This window comes from Mytilus trossulus, unplaced genomic scaffold (genome assembly GCF_036588685.1).
Source record: "Mytilus trossulus isolate FHL-02 unplaced genomic scaffold, PNRI_Mtr1.1.1.hap1 h1tg000138l__unscaffolded, whole genome shotgun sequence".
Lineage (NCBI taxonomy): Eukaryota > Metazoa > Mollusca > Bivalvia > Mytilida > Mytilidae > Mytilus > Mytilus trossulus.
Window position 1 is genome coordinate 145,611 of NW_026963302.1, and position 21,243 is coordinate 166,853.

Genomic DNA, 21,243 nt, shown 5'->3' on the forward strand with positions numbered 1-21,243 from the left:
AACAATTCGTCAGCTCTAACACTTTTGGAATTTATTTTCAGACTTACCTATGTATATATATATATATATATATATATAGGCCACTATATATAATAATATTGCGTGTATGGAGTTTCTTGTGTATGTTTTATATTAATTCCGTTTACAACTATAACTTATTAATATAGTGTTTTTGTTGTTTGGTTTTTTTTACCGTCTTTGGAGGTTCTAACTTATCCTTTTTTTAAGTAATGATTCAGCATTATTCCATTAATATTACCATGGAAGATAATTTAATATGTTGGCTTAAATAAAAAAAAATAAAGCCGGTATCTGCACGGAAGAACGTGAATTAACATTACCATTTCTCGATGAACGAACAATTTAAAATGTCTTGCATGTTGACCTTTTTACGGATTACATGAAACACGGCGAATAACGAACCTTTTTCACGGCTGCACGTGAAATAAAAATGGCAAAACACGTTGCACGAAAATAACCCTTTACCACGCTCTGAATAGAGAAATAGAAATGAAGGTCCCGGCCCATCCATACTCTCATGGAACACAAACTCAAGTGTGTGTAAAACAGCAAACAGAAAATAAGATAAAAGCGACTAAAATCAGAGTATGTCGATCTTTAATTCCTGATACTGAGAACAGTAGAGTGGGGCGCTCATATTCGCCGTGGACACAATTTCGCCGTTTTATGATTTTGAGGTGTAAAAATTTCAAAGGATGGTTGAAATCAAGGACTCATATATACGTCCCTGTTGAAATGGAAGAAATATGCCAGTAAATTATATTTTTAAAACAAATATGGTTATTTTTGAAAATGAGAAAAAAATTCAGCACTAACCGCAAAGGACCGAAAAACGGCCCAACGATTTTTAGAAAATCATCTGAATGAAGAAAAAAAAAATTTGATAAATATTGTTGAAAGCTGCAGTTATTTGGTTTTAGATAGATGTGTAAAAACGGCGAATATGTGTCCCCCGTTAACAAAAAATCTGGAAATTTCAAACACCCTTTAATCACATTTTTCAGATGATTTTTCTCAAGACTCTCAACACAAACACGTTTTCAAGCTAAGAATTGAAGTTATCTTCATATAGAAATATCATTACTGTCACTTCAAAATGATAAAGACCTGAACAAAAACTGAAGAAAACATGGAAAGATATGGCGAAAATGAGCACCCCACTTTATATTTAGCAATAAGTTTTTGAATTTCCCGCTCTCTATTGTGTATACATGGAATTTCGGGTTATATTTAGCTTAGAACAACGTCATTTCCAGAATCTTCTGGAAACACCGGAAACGTCTAGACTAATTTTGCGCAGTCGCAGATTGCCTTACAAAATCGGTTATAACGACAGATTTACCTGGCAAATACAGTTGGCAAAATAGGTTTGTTATGTGACATTTGAGTTTCTTCTTTCGTTAAAAATTATCAATGATGGGAAAGGACTATTACAAAGTTCTTGGTTTAGCCAAGACGGCAACAGAAGATGAAATTAAGAAAGGATATCGTAAAATGGCTTTGAAATATCATCCAGACAAAAATAAATCACCAGGTGCCGAGGAAAAATTCAAGGAGATTGCAGAGGCATATGATGTATTGAGTGACAAAGACAAAAAGGAAATATATGATAAGTACGGTGAAGAAGGTTTGAAAAACGGGCCATCACCAAGTGGCGGACCCGGAGGCCCTGGTGGAACTTACCACTACGAGTTCCAGGGTGACCCAAGAGAAACCTTTAAAATGTTTTTCGGTGACAATGACCCTTTTGCCAGCTTTTTCGGTGGCGGAGGAGGCCAGCCTGGTGGACCTGGGGCACGTGTATTTCATTTTGGACCAGGTGGTGGTGGTCATCATGAAAATATGGATATAGACGATGATCCTTTCGGTGGTGGATTTCATGGGTTCCCAGGGTCAGGGGGACAAGCTGGTTTACCCAGAAGGAAAAGGAAAGATTCAGCAGTTGTGAGAGAACTTCCAATAGCGCTTGAAGATATCTGTAAAGGTACAACAAAAAAACTAAAAATTACAAGAAAAGTGCTCAATGCAGATGGTCGAACAACAAGAAACGAAGACAAAATATTGACAATAGATATAAAGCCTGGATGGAAATCTGGCACAAAAGTGACATTTCCCAAAGAGGGAGATCAGACTCCAAACAATATACCAGCAGATGTTGTGTTCATTATTAAAGACAAACCACATTCTTCTTTTACCAGAGATGGTTCTGATATCAAATATAAAGCAAAGATTACACTAAGAGATGTAAGTATATATACATGTGCAGTTTATGTAGAAGTTTATTGAAAATAAGTATTATGTTCTTAATGAATTATGGTATGGGTTTTACTCATTGTTAAAATATGTTATTTTGGGATTTCTGACTTGATTTTAGGCACTTGTACATCATGCACATAGAAGAACCATGTTGTTTCCAGAATCTTCTGGAAAATTCAGGAAATAGAAATTGCAACTTTAGCTGTCAATTTGTGTCTATGGCAATCGTACCAGATTATCTTAATTTTACAAAGCTGTTAAGATTGCAATTGAATTGTCAGTATGACAACAACCCAACAACAAAGCTAAATGATCCCCATCGCTACATGTATTTTAGAATCTAACACTTGAACATTTGCATGTCTGTCTACAATTTATATGATTGAATTGATGACTTACAAACAACAACAATGTATATAGTAAAGTCATGTACATGCATATCACCAGATCATGTACATGTAGTACATGTAGGTCTAGTACTAGCATTACAAGTATAAAGCTTGGTACAAAATGTAGATTAACTGGCTGGGCTCTCCCTGGGGGGGGGGGATTGGTTGTTCATAAAGGGAATCACTGAAGCATGACTTAAGCAGGTCCCCTCATAGGCAGTCAGTGGGCTCCCTTATGAAATTTCTGGATCTGCCCCTGCTAGTTAACCAAATAAATTGCCAATTTATAAACAAGGTGCCACGTGCACCAATCATCTCAAAATCCCGAATTAAATGTGTAATGATGCTTGAAAATGAAATACATTGTATATATTTTGATGTATTACATGTACATGCATAATGATGACATTGTGATATACATGTACAATGTATATGTAAGATGCAATGCTTCAACCTTGCAGTCATATGCACATTATGTAAGCAACATTTGTGCCAAAAATATTTCTACATGTATGCCCCAAAAATACTTTTTATTTCCTGTGCATGTCTCCTTAAGCAATTTATATTAAGGCCCAGCAAAATAATTATACATGGAACTGGAACTGTCACAGTGTGTTGCTGTGGACATGCTACATATGTATGTAGTTATAGAGTTATAGGGGTGGTACAAATGTACATTGTACATGTACTGTTGGTATAAAATCAATTTACAATCCAGGTTTATCATGTTTATATCCATGTGTAATTGTATTTGAAATAGATGTTCGACTGGTTTTTACAGGGGGGAAAGTCCTTCATCATGTTCATTGCTTGTTCACAAATGGGAAAGAATCTTAAGGGTCATGAGGGTGGAGTTCATGTACAATAGTAACATGTAGGTGAACAAACATGGATTTATCTTATGAAGCCAAACAATGCTCAGCTCTGACAGTTTGCTTAAAACTTTGCCAAAAAAAGGCCATCTTTAACAAATTTTGTATATAAATTTATGTGTAAACTACATGTATGAATTCATTGACTTTACAAGAGTAATTTAAGGGGCATACATGCACATGAAAAGAATATATTTACTGTTTAAGGAAAACGAACATTCAATTTGATTTAAAACATTGATATACATAATGTATCATACACAGCTCTAGGCGGATTTAGGGGGGGCTGGGCCCCCCCTTATGAGAAAAAAATTTGGTTGCTTATACAGGGAATCACTGAAGCGTGACGGGAGTGGGCCCCTCTTACGGCAGTCAGTGGGCCCCCACTTATGAAAATTTCTGGATCCGCAACGGATACGTATACATACATTGTGTGTATGTTCCGGACCATATGAGTATTTGGACCATACCCGTATGGTCATGACCATATGGGTATATACTCATATGGTCCGACCATACGCGTATGGTCGGGTAATTAACAGGTACATAATTGCTTACCTCTTTATATAACCATTTTAGTTGTTACGTCATTAAAAAGACACTACCAAAGGTAATTTTTTCATTAAAAATTAGTTATAACAAGAATGACAAAATAAAATAAGCAGTTTCACATAGTAAATTTCATCACTAGTCAAAATTATAGAAAACACATTTTTTTTTCATTTACAAAAATGTATACCGATATGTTATGCGTTACGAGTGAATGGGAAAATGTCGACCTGGGAAGTTAACTTCCAAAAATATATTAATGAGCTGTTTTACTATAACCTGACGTAAAAGTCGACAGGATGGAGAGTTTAATAAATTGCTTACTTTTGAAACCTAATATAATTAGTATTAACAGTGCAATATTCATAATGTTTTATATTTATACGTGTCTTGTTTTAAAAAAAATGAATGACGTCACCGGCAAGGACACTAGTTTATAATTTAAAGTTGTCTGGTGATATGATGTACTTGTGTGTATCAGTCGTTTTACGATATTGGAGATCTAGAGGGTTTTCATCGTAGACACATCGGAATGACCCAGGACCCAAAAAAAGCTATGGTACCGTGTGGACGTAAGTGTCACCCTACGCATGATGATGCGAGAAAACTAGCTTTGACACCAATATTTAATGTTATTTGAATTGTAAATAATACAATTGCATGTAGCAATCATTGTTATTTTATAAAGTTTTCTCACGCATATTATTGAGAAAATACCTATATGGTCCAAATACTCATATGGTCTGGCCCGTTTATAACTAAACGAGTATATACTCATATGGTCCGACCATACGCGTATGGTCGGACCATATGAGTATACGCATATGGTCATGACCATACGCGTATGGTCTAAATACTCATATGGTCTGGAACATGTACATGTACAATACATTTTGAAATTTAAATACACAATCACAATTAATTACAATTACTGAATAAGTTTGTATTACAGCCTTCATGCTCAACTTTTTGAGTCCACAAGACAGAAGCTCAATTTTTTTAATATTCAGTTGGATTCTGTTGGCTTGTAAAGAAGAATTTTACAGCCCAAATTGAATGCCATTGCTGTAGGACTTATGGTTAAGCGTAAAGACTGGACTATTAAAACCCTTGCTTTACAGATAGAAATTCAAATATGAGATAAAATCTTACATACATGTACATGTATATATGCTTATTGACTTTTGTACATGCTTCTTCTTGACTTGTAAATTAATGTGGTTATATTTTCTTTCAGTCCTTGTGTGGAGCCACATTACAGATACCAACCATCGACGGTAGGAGGATACCATTGCGTTTAACGGAAGTGATAAAACCAAACTCTGTCAAAAGAATTCAGGGAGAAGGACTTCCACTTCCTAAACAACCCTCAAGGAGAGGGGACCTAATTATAGAATTTGACGTTACTTTCCCTAGTCAATTGTCACAAAGTGCTAAAGAAATTCTTTCAGACTGTCTACCACGATCATAGAATATTAATTATTTAATTAAAGTTATTAATTAGAAACTGTGAAATCAACAAGTCATTGTTCGAGAAAATTGTGTCGATGAACTTGAAAACATTCTCATTTTCTATGTACTAGAATTTTATCATCTTTAAAAAACTATGATTCTAGATAAAAGTTTGTAGTGTTATCATTGTTTATGATTATTTATCTAGACAAGATGTACGAACCTACAGGGGATAAGATAAGTTTTGTAGGTGTATTTTTCATGTTCTTTGGAGCACAGCCAGTTAAGTAGTGCGATGATTCATGCATGTATTTACATTAATACTTTGTACCTATACAAAAGAATCAGAAGTTAAATAGCCATGATTAATTAGAACATCATGAACTGGTTTGTAGGGGGAAGTCCAGTTGTGCTATAAATAGTGTAGTTGTGACTGTAATGAAAAGAAAGTTTAACATGCATGCAGGATTAATTTATTACTTTAAACATCAGGATGTACATGTTAACTGTAGCAAATACAGGAAAAAAATCAGGATAGGGTCATGTAATATGTGTTAAATAAATACATACATCTTATTTCTTTATTTTTTTGCTTTTTGAATACATGTAGGGTTTGAAAGTGATTAATGAAATTTAAAACATACGTGTACATGTATAACTGTACAAGTATAAAACAAATGAAGGTCTTTGGAGTTACATTTGTATTTTGTTCAATTCAATATTTTATTTTATTTCATATTGTATTGTATTGTATGATCTTCCATTGTAATATTATATATGGATAATTTAAACTCCCAAAAAGAATTACTCCTTGTGTAAAAGAAATATAAGTTTAAATTATCCATTGTGTGGTGACCAGATCTACAAATTTTGTATCAAGCTGTTCTTTCCCCTAAGGCCAAAACAGATAACATTGTTATGATTGTATGGTAGTTTCTTGCATTATTATTAAAAATTTTGAATAATTTAATTGTTATACAATTCAGTCTGGTAATGTTTATAATAAAAATGCAAAAAGGATTTTAAAGTACAATTTTACTATTTGAATTTGCAACATGATGACACGAACATGGGTAAACTTAATATTAAAAAATTAATGACCTGCCAGTGCAAATATACATTTGGTACATGTACAGTTATACTTGCAGCTTACTATTATATCAGTCAGGGGTACTACTTGTACAAGTGTATTTTATTTACTTAAAGAAGTGAAAAAAAATATACACTTATAAGTAAATAAATAATGTTTGAATAATCTCCCCTTAATTTTCTGAAAAATTTACTTGTATAAGTAAATTTTTCTTACAATCCAACAAAAATTCTCAAGTTTTGAGAAGTAAAATCATGCCTTTAAAAAATTTTCCCAGGTTTGCTCAATTTTTTTCATTAAAGATCAATGTTTCATCTCATTAATTCATCAAAGAAACTGATTGAGCAAAGATCTTGTATATTTGTGCAAGGCCTTCAAAAATTGCTCCTTTGGGGCTTGTAAATGAGCAGTTTTAAGAAGATAACAGACAAATGGGACTTTCATTGTCCATGAAATTACACTTAAATAATTATTAAAGACATCTGTAAAGGGTACACAATTTAAAATTCTATTAGAGCAAAGAAATCTTAAGAATTCAAGAAAAGAAGAAAGGATGATTTTTTTACTTATACAAGTAAAAAATTCTGAACGCCTAAGGGACATAACTAAGCCATTTTTTTTTACCTATACATGTTAATAAAATTCACTTGTATAAGTATCCTACAAATTTACTTATATGTGTATATTTTTTTTTACTTCTTCAAGTAAATAAAATACACTTGTATAAGTAGTACCCCTGACTGTATATAGTATGAGCCTAGCTTATTTTTCATTGGCAGATCCAGGGGGGGGGGGAGTTGGAACCCTACCCCCCTTTTTTTGCCAATCAATGCATTTGAATGGGGACATATAGTTGGAACCCCCCCTTTGTCCTGGGTTGGGAACTCCCCTTTTGAAAATGGCTGGATCCGCCCCTGTTGTTGCAGGTTGTAAGAAGATCTATTACAGTAGCTTACATCCAGGTCCTTTCTCTCTGTCATGTCGGTTGAATAGCAATTGATTGGCAATTATTCCACACACAATTCAGTGCTCCAATTTTCATACATGTAAGGACATGTAAACTATGTTAAAGGTCGTAAACTTGTATTATTATATGAAACTGTTATTTAGACTTGATTTAATTTTTAGAAAATCACAAGTCTTCTTTTGAAATTTTAAAGTGTAGTATGTAATACTCTCTTAACAAAATATTATGGTAAAGGAACTGTTTAAATACTAGTCAACTGTAGGTCATTGTAGTAGCATTGCCTTTGTTCAGTATGTAAACTGTCAAATTATTTAAAATTTAAGCTCCTTATGTCCATAACCTGGGTAGGTCAGACAATAAAATTTAAATGTCCATTCATGCAATAGTCACAACTTGACTGAAAATTTTAACGAAGTACCACAATTAGATTAAAATTTGGTTAATGGCCATCCTACATTGTTTATTATGTTTTATATTGGTATACATGGTTAACCTTCCCTTGGATAAAGAGTGATGAATTATTTCTGAAAGACACTAAAATAGATGTTCTTTTTATAAAGCACCAAATTTATCATTCATAAATACTTTTTTCTTTTCCCAAAACAGATTTTCTGTCTTCATTCTCTGCATTCTTGCTAAAAATATATAAAATGTACTTGTTGAAAAAAGATAAGTACACTAGTACTAATATATTAACTGTAAAAATAGCAAAAACCTTTTCTCAACCTTTAATGATAATAGGATTGATAAAAGGCATGCTGCTGTTAAACTTAACATTTATTGGGGATGGCCTTAAAAAAGGATTGTTCACAAGATTTGTTGTGTTGCTTAATTAAGCAGCTTATATAAGGATAATTGATGATATCTACAAATGTTTTGTTGTTACATGTTTGTGTATGATTGTTTAGTAGTATATGTTGCCAATAATATTGGCGAGGGAGTCGATGATGTTATTGTTTATGAGTTGGTGTATATGTGTGGTTGAGGTATGCACTTGGAAAATGAAAAAATGCATCTGCGTGAAATTGCTCATACTATTTGCAATCCATTAATAAAAATATTATATATTTAACATGGTATTTCTTTCATTTAAAATGCTTGAGATGTTAGTCATGCTAAATGCTGTGATTGATCCAAAAATTCCAGTTAAAGTGCATGCCAGCACAATGATAATTCAATTCCTTAAAATATCTTTGACTGTTTCATCTATATGTACTCCTTGATGTACTGTACTTATGTGTCTGACTGATTATGGTGATACCTTTGTGCTTCTGAAGTTAGGACATGATAGATACAGAGATTGATCCAAAAATTCCAGTTAAAGTGCCAGACAAAGAAATTTGAATGAATTCCTTAAAAATGTTTGAAAGTGTCGATGTCATTTACATGTACATTTTAAAATTTTGTATATGAATGATACATTTGTGCTTCTGATGTTTGGTCGCGATTTTAATAAATGCAGCTATTGATAAAAAATCAGTTAAATAGCCAGACTGATTTTGTTTTCTAATTTCTTAAAATATCTTGGAACATGTTGAATGTTTTATCTACATGTACTTCATGTGCCTGCAGGTAGACCTTTTGTCTGAAGCTTAGAAAGTACAAGTTTCTATCTTATTTTAAAGATAAAGTTTTGTACATCTACATGTCATGTTTCTTTTTTTGAATGCACATAATTTTGTGCCTTCGTTCCTAGAGTAACGGACAATATTTGGATACTATACATGATATATACGAAACAAGCCTAGGTCATGTAGGTGTAATCCTTATTTACATTGTGAAATATTCAGACATTTTCAAGTGTTGATGGAAGGTATATACATAAGTTAAAGAACAAGTACATGTATAGTGTTTAGTATAGACGTTAATATTAAATGTTTCGTTTATACTTAGTAAAGGTTGAAATTGTAAAATATGTTGGAGACAACTCATCCAATAGGGCAAAAAACAGCCAAAGGGCACCAATAGTTAATTCTTCAACAGAAAGAGCAAATAGCACTGGTGGATCTAGAAATTTTCATAAGAGGGGGGCCGTTCCAGTCACGCTTCAGTGATTCCCTATTTAAGCAACCAAATTTTTTCCAAAAAAAGAGGGGGGGGTGGCATCCTGCCCCCCACCTAAATCCACCTCTGAATAGTCTTGAATGGAAGTTTGTAGATTCAATCACTAGTTTTGGTCAAACCAAATGCTTAAAAATCAGAATTTGGCTCTTGGTGAAGTCTTCTTTGCAGACATGCATTTTAAACGAGCATGATCAAAAACCTACTCAGCATGTTGGTTTAATACACATCAAGGTTCATTAGCATGTTCTCATCCTGATAGGCATGTAATATTTCCCACCTGACATAAAACAAATCCATCACCATCGTTATCTAGCAAGCTATGCCCCTTGTGTCACCCTCAACTCGAATCTCAGGCAGAAGGAAACAAGGCTGTAGTATAGTAGTCTAGAAATTTAATATAATGACTAGTGAAGTCTGCTTGTATACTCTGTCATTTGTTCCACAACTGTGAGTTTTGATCTGCTAGCTTTCTGGAACTTTCTGCTGACTTAAGATCACTTAACAAACGTTTATTCTAGAAACAGTAGGCAAAACTAATTTAAAATGGTAAATAGGCATTGTTTAGGTTTTCTTCTACACCACAGGAGATCACTAAACGTTGAGACGTCACGTTACATGTGATTGTAGCCATATGGCGAAAGAGGAACACTAATGATGAATTGAAAAAAGGGTACAGAAGCATGTATTGATATGTACAGAAGACAGAAATTACGACTTTCCAAATGTATCCCACATAAGCTTTTATTTACTTATCTGTCTAATAAAAGGAATATTGTTTTGGTCGTGTTGGTATGCATGTATGCAACAAATCATGAAAAGACTAATATTTCCATTATGGAGCCTACCCTGCTACTAATGTGAAATGTTAATATATAAACTTAAGCATTTTGGATACGTTTAGGTAAAATTTAGTTGCCTGTGCTCGTTAAAATTAATAATTGGTGGGGGTAAAAACTAACAAAGTGATTTAAATGTTGAATTGGTTCTTTGTACTATTGTACTGAAGCTTAAGAAAACAGTAATATTTTACGGAAGGCAGTGTGGGATTCACAAGCTTATTTTGGCAATTCCATATATCTCAACTATAGTAACGAGCTTCTAATTATATAATGATATAACTAACTATACGAATGTCAGAATATCTGTGTTGGTGTTGATGCTACAAGACATCATGCCTGGAATTCATGTTATATCAGATTTTTTATCTGACATTAAGAACGATAAGGAATTCATATATGTAGGAAATGGAATTTGCTGTCTTGAACTGCAATGAGTAAATAAAGAATGTTACAACTGGATTTCCACATTGTAACCTCTATAAATCACGAAAAAAGCATAATATACTAGTGATTTAAAAAATGTATGTGGTATGCGAAAATATGAGACAAAGTGACGTAGAAGCTAATAACTATAGGTAGCTTTACTACCTTCAACAATGAACAAAATTCATACTGCATATTGCAAGCCATATCCAATATTGTAATATATAAACACAAATTAAATGTAAGACGAAGAGCAGTCAAAAATCCTATGTATCCGCTATTTGAAATATAATCGCAGCCGTTTGATAATTATTATTTTGCTATCCATGCAGCCATATGCAATAAGGGTACAGACCCGCTCGTTAATTTTGTTTTCTCGCACTTATTTTATGAATTTATTTATACATGTTATAGTTCTATAATCATGCATTCGAAATACCTTGTTTGCATTTGCCGAACTCTTCGGACATGTGTTTCGGGTTTATAGAATAGAAAATGGTAGTAAAAACAGTTAAAGAAAGAGACAAAAACTGCGAATCAGAAGAACATCAAATAAATTTCGAGAGGCCTGAAGATAAATTGATGATTCGAATAAAACCGGTGGACTTTAAAAGAAAATTTGTTTAGACACTTGTTCATGTTTATTGTGCTGAGAGAATCTTCTTTACAGATAGAATATCTACGATAAGGCCTGTCATGTTTAAACTTAAAATCATTACAGCATATAATGTTAGTCAACATTACAGAGTTTTGTCTGCCTACTAATCTTTATCTTTAAATACACAAACACAAAAGTCTAGATTGTCCTATAGCTTATATTCTATTTCGGATTACCAAACAAACTTTCATACCATTACGAAAGGAAGATATTATTTTGCTATGCTGGTTTAATTTCTCTTTAAGAAATATTTTCTCTAATACTAGTAGATATTTGGCGAAAGAATATTGAAACCTATCTGTACTATAGTGGAACATTAGTGAACATGTACCATCTGCATCAATGTTCACAACTTAAAAACCTCAGAAACGCCTCAGAGAGACTAAAAAGATGACACGAGATACTCAATTCGTTTACCAACTGGTTTTAGAAAGTTTTAAAACGTCATTTCATTAATTCGATTTTATTGAATCGAACTAAGTTCTCATTTACTAAGTAACCATGATATAGTAATATCTGACTTATTTATTGTTTTACTGATGCATATCGGGTATACTATAGCATCCTAGTCCCAGAAAAATGTTAATCTGGACTTGAAGCTTCTTTAATTTGATTGCGTTGTTGTCCGGGTACCGTATTAGAGCTAGACCTATTGTTTAATAATTTGCTCTTCGGGAAGTTGCTTCACAATTGTACACTTTGTATCTTTATGTAGCAACATTCCAGTAGTGCCTGTATATGATGTATGTCACATACAATCATGTATCTCATAGATTATAAGATATTACAGAGCTTGTATTTCCTATCATAATTTCCTTGATAGAGGGTCAATGCTTACACTGCCTGAAACTATTACAGCTGATTCCATTGAGTGGGTAGGCAAAGGTTATATATTTGATTAACTTGCTTCCTAGCTATATATATAGCTTAACCGTGAAATCGTTATTATAGGTAAGGTATACTATATAAAAAAGATGTGGTATGATTGCCAATGAGACAACTATCCACAAAAGACCAAAATGACACAGACATTAACGACTATAGGTCACCGTACGGCCTTCAACAATGAGCAAAGCCCATACCGCATAGTCAGCTAGCTATGATTTCGCCCTGGTTGGTTATCTGTCGGACTATTCTACTCTTCGAGGAGGGCAGTTCAGTAACCTAACTTATAATGACTTAACGGTCCAGCTAGCAAGCAAGGTAACCAAATATATTATCTTTGCCTACACACTCAATGGAATTGGCTGTAAACCATACAAGAGTTCTTAGTGGTGAAGTTGACATCTCTACGGACGTTATGAGTAACTATGTTCCAATTAAATGACGTTACAACCACAATCCTTACACCAAATTAAAGTATATTAGGTCACTATAACATGTAAAAGTGCTACAGGTATGATGAGTATGTATGACCTATTGATGTGTACTTTTGAAGTAAAGCTGTTGAAAGAGATATGAAAGATGCCAAAATCCGGATTATTCACACTCATAATAATAAGTCGAAAACAAACTGACAATGCCTTGTTATAAAAGACAAATTACCATACGCAGAACTGTGGACATAACTTTAGACTGAGCAACATGTACCCTAACAAACGCCGGAGTGATCTCAAACGGTTATAAGACAAGCAGGTCCTGCTTCACTAATGGCATCAGTCATGTTGTTGTTATACAAATACAAAACCGGTTATAAGTCTAATTTTGGTAGGCACATTCAAAGAAAAGAGGACGGAATACATATTTACGATATTAGTAGCCTTACAGAAAGACATATAGATACAATTTATGTTTTTTTTGTGATTTATTGAGTCGTATAACGTATCGTATCCCTGTTAAGCTGCGAAAACGTTGCTCTATTGTCCTTTTGATTTGGTCCGCAAATATCAAAAATCATCAAAAGGACCTTAAGAGCTACGTTTTCGCAGCTAATCCCTGTTCAGATCAAGAATAAAATTGTTATTTTTCAACTCGAGTTAAGATCTCATATACTACAATGTAAGTGACATATAATTATCTAACGTGCATTTAAGATGTAATGATCAATAAGTATGTAATATTTTTATTTACTTAATTAGTTTTGAATTAAGTTGTTTAAAATTTGATTCTCAAATAATTAGTTTTCACATTCCACTCGTAGTTGTTATACATCAATGCATTTTGGAGACGAGGCTTACTTTTCATTGTAATCTTGGATTTTCTTTTTAATTGGGAAATTCCGAAATACCATAAGGCCAATTTATTCCAACATTATCATCTAGTTTTCGATGCAGGCTTCCCAATTATTGACACAGTGACCAATGAACCGTATGCATTTATTTAAATGTCTCTGATGAAAATAGCACTGGTTTAATTTATATACATTCACTTGACTTATTCTTTTCATTTTCACACTGAAGTGTACTTTATCCTTCTTTTTAGTTACCTAACTTTTCATTGATTGCAGTCAATCTATTTGCATGCATGAATACACTAAAGACTTTTTGCAATAAAACGTAATACAATTTTGTCTATCATGCATTATATTACAGTAAAGGGTACATTCGTCATCACTAACATTTAATAGTCGAAGGAAAATATAATCAAATATAGTGATTTGAAAGTCGATGATTCGTGATGTAAACTTTACTTCCTATATATATAAGAAATGTCTCAGAGGCAAACTACGTTTGAAGTATTCTGAGTACGAGGAGGATACACTAAACAAATTGCTATCATTCAACATTTTGATACTTTTGTTTTTGTTTTATCAATATACATTTTTATGTTTCTGTCCCAAACAGCAGTATGTAATTTTGCATATTGCATGTGCTGTCTGTCAGAATTATTATTTTGCTCAATTTGTAGTTGAATTTTGCAGTTGCATGGTTTCATCAGAGACATATATTGTATTATATGTCTCTGGTTTCATCTTTTGAATTATTTTACATTGGATCCCCTCTCCTACAGCAAATATACTTATTGGTTTTGCTCATTGTTCAAGGCTGTACAATAACTGTAAGTTTTCCCATCTTTGTCTTTCAACTCATTTTTTTGAGTCTCATAGAAAATATTTTCACCCCATTTCCAACTTTTCTATTACTAGTATGTGATGTTCTGACGTAGGATTTAAAATACATGTATCAAATTTTGGAAATACATCAAATTCCATCTACATAGTTTAACCTGACTAGGCAAGAACTATCTCCGAAATATTGTATATATTTACATACAGATGTACATTTGAAATTTGTTTCATTTGAGAATAAATTGAAAACTTATACCATTATCCACAAGTATGAAACAGGTCTGATAAGTTGTTATGCAATTAATAATGTTCAGTATATCTTGCCAAATGAAAGAATCATTAATATAGTAGTGAGAAAGCTAACATTGTTTGAACAATGCTTATGCAAACGATTTACACAATTAATGTTTTAGTCAATGGTGAATGTCAATCTAACAGAAGTAAAACACAGGGAGTCGACCAAAGATTAAAACTGTGGTCATCAATGTTTTAAAAAAAAATCTGTTTTATTATTTCCTATTTATAGTAAAAAAAGAAGATGTGGTATGATGGCCAATGAGACACCTCTCCACCAATCTAATTAAAATACTGATCTCTGATTAATTTATATATACTACATATCTAGTATAACGCCTAATCAGAGATCAATATTTCAATTAGTTTTACTCTCCACAAAAGACAAAATTACACTATAGGTCACCGTTCGGCCTTCACCAATGAAAAAAACACATATCGAATAATTGGCTATAATAGGTCCTAAAATGACAAATGTAAAACAATTCAAACGATAAAACTAAAGGCATCATAATGTACAAAGTAATGAACGAACATAAACAAACACATACTTTTCATATGTAGCACAGCAACAAACGACAACAACTTGAACTGACTTTTTGATTGGGGCAGAATGTGGCGGTAACCTGGGACAGTGGTGTTATAACTTATTGTATAAGAACAAACTATAAAAAACAGTTGAAGAAGTCTTATTTATATAACGTCACTCATCAGATGAATACATAGAAAAACATCTAACAAAACTGAACACAGAATGCGACCGACGGGGTCAGACGGGCACATGCACATTAAAGCAACAAAAAGAAACTAAGTGCAGATTGGAGTGTACTCGCATTTATTGACAGCTAGTTCAAAGCAAATAACAACTAATCCTAAAAATCATGCATGTAGGACTAAAGTATCAATCATTTCACATCCAACATCCAACGATTTTGTAATAATATATCATAAAGTCGGAGAAAAAAAACATGATCTTGTGTAATGCCAAGATACAATGTCACAATTACCGACAAATTAAAAAGTCATAAATGTGCATATGTATATAATTGATACTATTAAGTTTGCTATTATTTACTGGTAATAAAATCAATACTGATACCAATAAATACAATATTCAAAGATCTTATTACAGCGTCGCATTTGTAACCATTTAGAATAAGGTAAGTTTTTTTAAAAGCCTGTCTTTTTGGACCACAGTTTTTAAGAAAACGTTGGCAGCAATATTTCTTTGTTTTTTTAGCAATGTGCAGACAGTTTACTATCCATATCAGTACACTGAACAAAAATCCCTTTTGGAAAAACCCTGACGTTTTAAATGTTGCTATCAAAAACTTTTATTAACAAAACAACATTTCAACCACTCAATATAATAATCTCTCTTTCCATCCTCTCGTCCTAAAATGATTTCCCCCCACACTTCCTTTTCCTCAGTAGACAGTGACGTGTTTTGTTCTTCACTAATGAAATTATCCAACACAGGTTTCCTTGAATCAAGGATTTGTATAGTTATAGTCTTACTATACAAATCCTTGCTTGAATTGTGTATAGATATCCATGTAATGTGAGCTCATTATTATTCCTGGAATTCCAATTTTCGTGGATTTAGTGAGTAAAGGTAAACCATGAAACAAAATGTTAATCGAAAAACAAATTTTCTCTGAGGCTTGTACGAATAATTTGGTAAATCACGAAATAACATCTCCAAGGAAGTCATTTTCGTAAATCCACAGTATTGGGAGCCCTATTTACCCTAGCACACAAAATCCTTTAGAAGCATCTTTTGATTGCAGTAGTTTTTCAAAAGATATACATTATGATGCATTATAGACTGTTAACTCCTTATGATGAGTGATTTAGTCTCATTTTCTTAATGTCCAGTGGCAAATATTTCTTCTGTTTTTCAGAAAGAAACAAGTTTACCGTGAATTTATTTTTATATGCACTATTGTAGGTTTTGGGAAAAAAAGTGTTGAAAATTCGACTGCCACTGGAAATAAATGATAAATCAAGCTTCATTTGTAAAGATTAATATAATATATACAATTTTAGCCCAAGTATTCTACAGATTTAAAGAAATAGACAGCATATTCATTCAAGACCTTCAATGATGACCAACAACAATAAAAGTACTGTTCTTTGGTTTATTTTTTTAGTATTAAATTTGGTCTCAAAGAATCAAACTTGAGTACTTTTTTTGTTGTGTTCTTATATATCTGTAATGTGTGTTTTCTCAGTTTTGGATCCTGGATCATAATTATTGTTAGGCTAATCAATAATGAATGTTTGGATTGCTCATTCATTTTTTTCAATATAACAGAACTATAAACTACTGTGAAATAAGTTAGAGGTTTGGCTAGATATAAAACCTTTTTTTAACTCACTATATTCTTCTGAATTGCCTGTAGAAATTAAGCCAGGAGTATAAATTAGTTGTCCATTTTTTTGTTAATAAGGCCGTTAGTTTTCTTGTTTGAATTGTTTAGTTTCATATCAGGGCCTTTTATAGCTGACTATGCGGTATGGGCTTTGCTCATTGTTGAAGGCTGTACAGTGATCTATAGTTGTTAATGTTGGTGTCATTTTGGTTTTTTATGGATAGTTGTCTCTTTGGCAGTCATACCACATCTTCTTTTTTATATTAGTTGATAATCACCATTTCATTTCGTCAGAGTTAATGAATGTATATTGAAGTTTGGCATTTATTCTAACTTTTTTTCTTCATAATTTTGGTTAGTAAGGAGTTATCAGAGACACTAAACTAATTCTGCCAAAAATTGTCTATGTGAACTTATACATAAGGAAATGTATACAAATGACTTGTGTGACTTGACAACATCCAAGTATAAAGTATTCCTCTTACGTCTTTAACATCTGTATATATTCTACAGCCAACACTTACGTACTTGAAAAGGTGAAAGAGTTTTACTACACTCCCACCATATTTCATGTGACAAAAGATTATCATATTTAATGATGTATCCTTGAAAAGCTTAGTGTAAGTTATTGACCCTGCCATGAATTGATACAAACTAATACATAAAAAAGAAATAAAAATTTATTTCAACATAAATTAAATAACAAGACATAATAATAAACATGCTTATTAAAATGAATTAAATGACGTACCACTTTTAAGTGTAATGTGATATAGATGAGGACCAAGTTCACAAAATGACAATAAATAAGAAGAAACAGATATTTTTACTCAATGAAATAAAAAAAATATAGAAAAGGTAGCATTCATTGATCTGAAAGTAATAAATGGTGTGTGCAGAAGAATTAGTATAAGGTTGCTGGATTTCAGGTTCTAAGAAACTGAAAAACTATTGTCTACTTAATTAATTAAGCTTTTCAATTTGGTAAAATCTTTGTTATTTCATTGTTCATTTACTCACAAATATGTAATTTGATAAAAACAAAGTAATTCTAGGGGAGCATTACCGGTACTATAAAATCTCCAACAAGAAAATCTAACTCTTTTATTTGACCAAAAAATATATGTCATTTTATGTTGATAACTAAGTCAATATGTGGACTTTACATTAAACATATTATCTGCTATTCATTTTTTTTTTTAACATTAGTCAACATGTGTAAAACTTTCTACAAAATTGATACAGATGACAGAACACAATACAGTAACTATACAATAAAAGTTAATGTTAAAGATTCAAAAACAAAGATTTGTATAACATTATAATAATAATTCATATTCTATACTCTATACAATTAATTTGTATTCCAATGTTCTCTCCATTTCTACAACATATATGGACATTCATTTTTTGTTTTCATTTAAACAATGTTTTAAGTGTTGTATGCTCAATTGATTTGTCAGGAGTACACACATATAGTTCTTTCCCTTTTCTTTCCTTATTTCATATAGAAGAAGAAGAAGAAGAATTGTTTATTATAGTGCAACCTGAATATAAAGTAAATTGTTACATTAAATACATAATATAAATCTTCAGCCAGCCGAATAGGCTGATGATGCACTGTTTGAATCGTTATTTAACATACAATATATATACAATAGGCAAAACAGATTGACTGATAAATATATATTCTGTTTCTTAGCTACAGGGTTGTCTTGGATCAAGAGTGATACTGTGGAATCATCATTTTTCGTTGGATACCCATTTTCATGGATTTCGTGGGTATAGGTAAACCACAAAATCAAATGTTCAACGAATGACAAATTTTTCATTGGCTTGTATGCAAGTCTTTGGCAATAACACGAAATTAAATATCCATGAACATGTAAGTTTTCCTTAATCCACAAAAATTGGTACCCACGAAAATAAATGAATCCACAGTAAATCATATTTTCATAATAGATTCAAAGCCTGTAATTGTTTTAAGGAGAATGTTAAAAAGATAATAGTAGTTTTTCCTTTATTTTTTTTGGTATTGCAGAAGCATTGATATATTACTCTTGTTTGATCTACAATCAATTACAATATTTCAATGAAACAACAACAATATTATACCCGTTTTCATGTTATCATAATCTCATATGTAATTCAAAGTAAAACAAAACAGAAATATGGTGTCTGACAGTTCTAAAATTAACAAACACACAAAACTAATCACTGTTTAGCTTCTGACCCAATACAAAGGGAATCTTGTCCGTAGTAACGGAGTAATATATGATGAAAAGTTTTTAAATTCATTCATCAGTCCAAAGTATGAACAAAAAAGAAGTATATATCTGACAGATTAAAAAAAGCTACATTTTACAACTACTCTCTTTAAAGCTGCTGACTCAATCAATGTTAATAGTAGTTTTAGGAAAAGTTTGATGAAAATATAAGTATGACAATGGATGGATAAGGTGATTACAATTTATTTTAATGTTGGGGTATAAAAAAATGGCAGCAGTTTATTTCATTTATTCTAATTCTTTAAAAAATCAGGAATATACCCGGTGGTTAAGAAAATGATTAGAATTACAGTAAAATCTTCTCAATTGTAGATTCTTTTATCAAGTTGGGCTCAATGCAATTTTCCAGTCAGGCAATTTTCATTTTCAGAACAAATGCTGAAATTTTCTGGTTTTAATTAAAAAAACAGAATTGCTTATACAACATTCTATGTACATTTTGGGGTAGAGACTTCTTAACCAAAGTAAATTTGATTGAACAAAATTATTGGAACCCACAGCTTTTAATAATGATATTTATGATTAATGTCTCATGTAATCTTTATTCTTTATGTAATTCCAAATGAAAATTTTCATCTTAAAAATCAATTTCTGAAGATATAAATATTAAAACGGATACAACTCAGTTTGCTTTGAACACAATTTCAATAACATTAAAATGTATTTTTTGCCATAAAGATCATGTTTCCCTTTATTACTGCTTCCAGCTAGCAGTTAAAGAAAATTTCTAAGCTAGACTTGTGTTTTCATATATGTTCCGGACCATATGAGTATTTGGACCATACGCGTATGGTCATGACCATATGGGTATATACTCATATGGTCAGGGTTATTAACAGGTTTACTTCTAGTTGTCGCGTCATTAAAAAGACACTACCAAAGGTAATTTTGTTATAGATCTATAAAAAAAAAAAGATATAACAAGATTAACAAAATGAAATAAGCAGTTTCACACAGTAAATTTCATCAATAGTCAAAACTATAGTAAAAACTTTTTTTTTCATTTTTCGATATGTTATTACGAGTGAATGGCAAAACGTCAACCTGGGAAGATGACTTCCACAAATATCTTAATGAACTCTGATACACAAGAAATCGTTTTACTATAAACTGACAAAAAAGTCGACAGGATAAAGAGTCTAATAATTTTTTACTTTTGAAACTTTATATAATTAGCATGTATTTAGCAGTGCAATATTTCGAATTTTTATAGCAATACGTGTTTGGTTGTTAAAAATGAATGATGTAACCGGCAAGGACCCAAGTTTAATTTTCTAAGTTGTCTGGTGATATGATGCACTTCAGCCTTGTTACTATATTGGAGATCTAGAGCTCTTTAAAAAACGTCGCAGACAAGTTGGAATGACCAAGGACCCAAGAAAAGCTATGGTACCGTATGGAAGTAAATGTCACCCTACGCATACAGGCAAGAATGCCATTAGCGATGAAAAGTAGCTTTGGCATAACTATTTAATGCTATTTGAATTGTAAATAGTACAATTGCATGAAGAAATCATTGTTTTATATAAAGTTTTCTAATGCATATTATTGAAAAACAAATACCTATATGGTCCAAATACTCATATGGTCCGGCCCGTTAATAACCAAACGAGTATCATACTCATATGGTCGGACCATATGAGTATACGCATATGGTCATGACCATACGCGTATGGTCCAAATACTCATATGGTCCGGA

General features: G+C 32.1%; 1 protein-coding gene across 1 annotated transcript; it reads left to right on the forward strand.

The window, feature by feature from the left end:
• Positions 1 to 1,313: 1,313 nt before the first annotated feature.
• Positions 1,314 to 8,668, forward strand: LOC134700367 (dnaJ homolog subfamily B member 4-like). The gene is made up of 3 exons (XM_063561721.1): positions 1,314 to 2,265; positions 5,325 to 6,702; positions 7,380 to 8,668. The coding sequence occupies exons 1-2, from the start codon at positions 1,435 to 1,437 to the stop codon at positions 5,556 to 5,558; spliced, it is 1,065 nt and encodes a 354-aa protein (XP_063417791.1). The 5' UTR covers positions 1,314 to 1,434; the 3' UTR covers positions 5,559 to 6,702; positions 7,380 to 8,668.
• Positions 8,669 to 21,243: the final 12,575 nt, after the last annotated feature.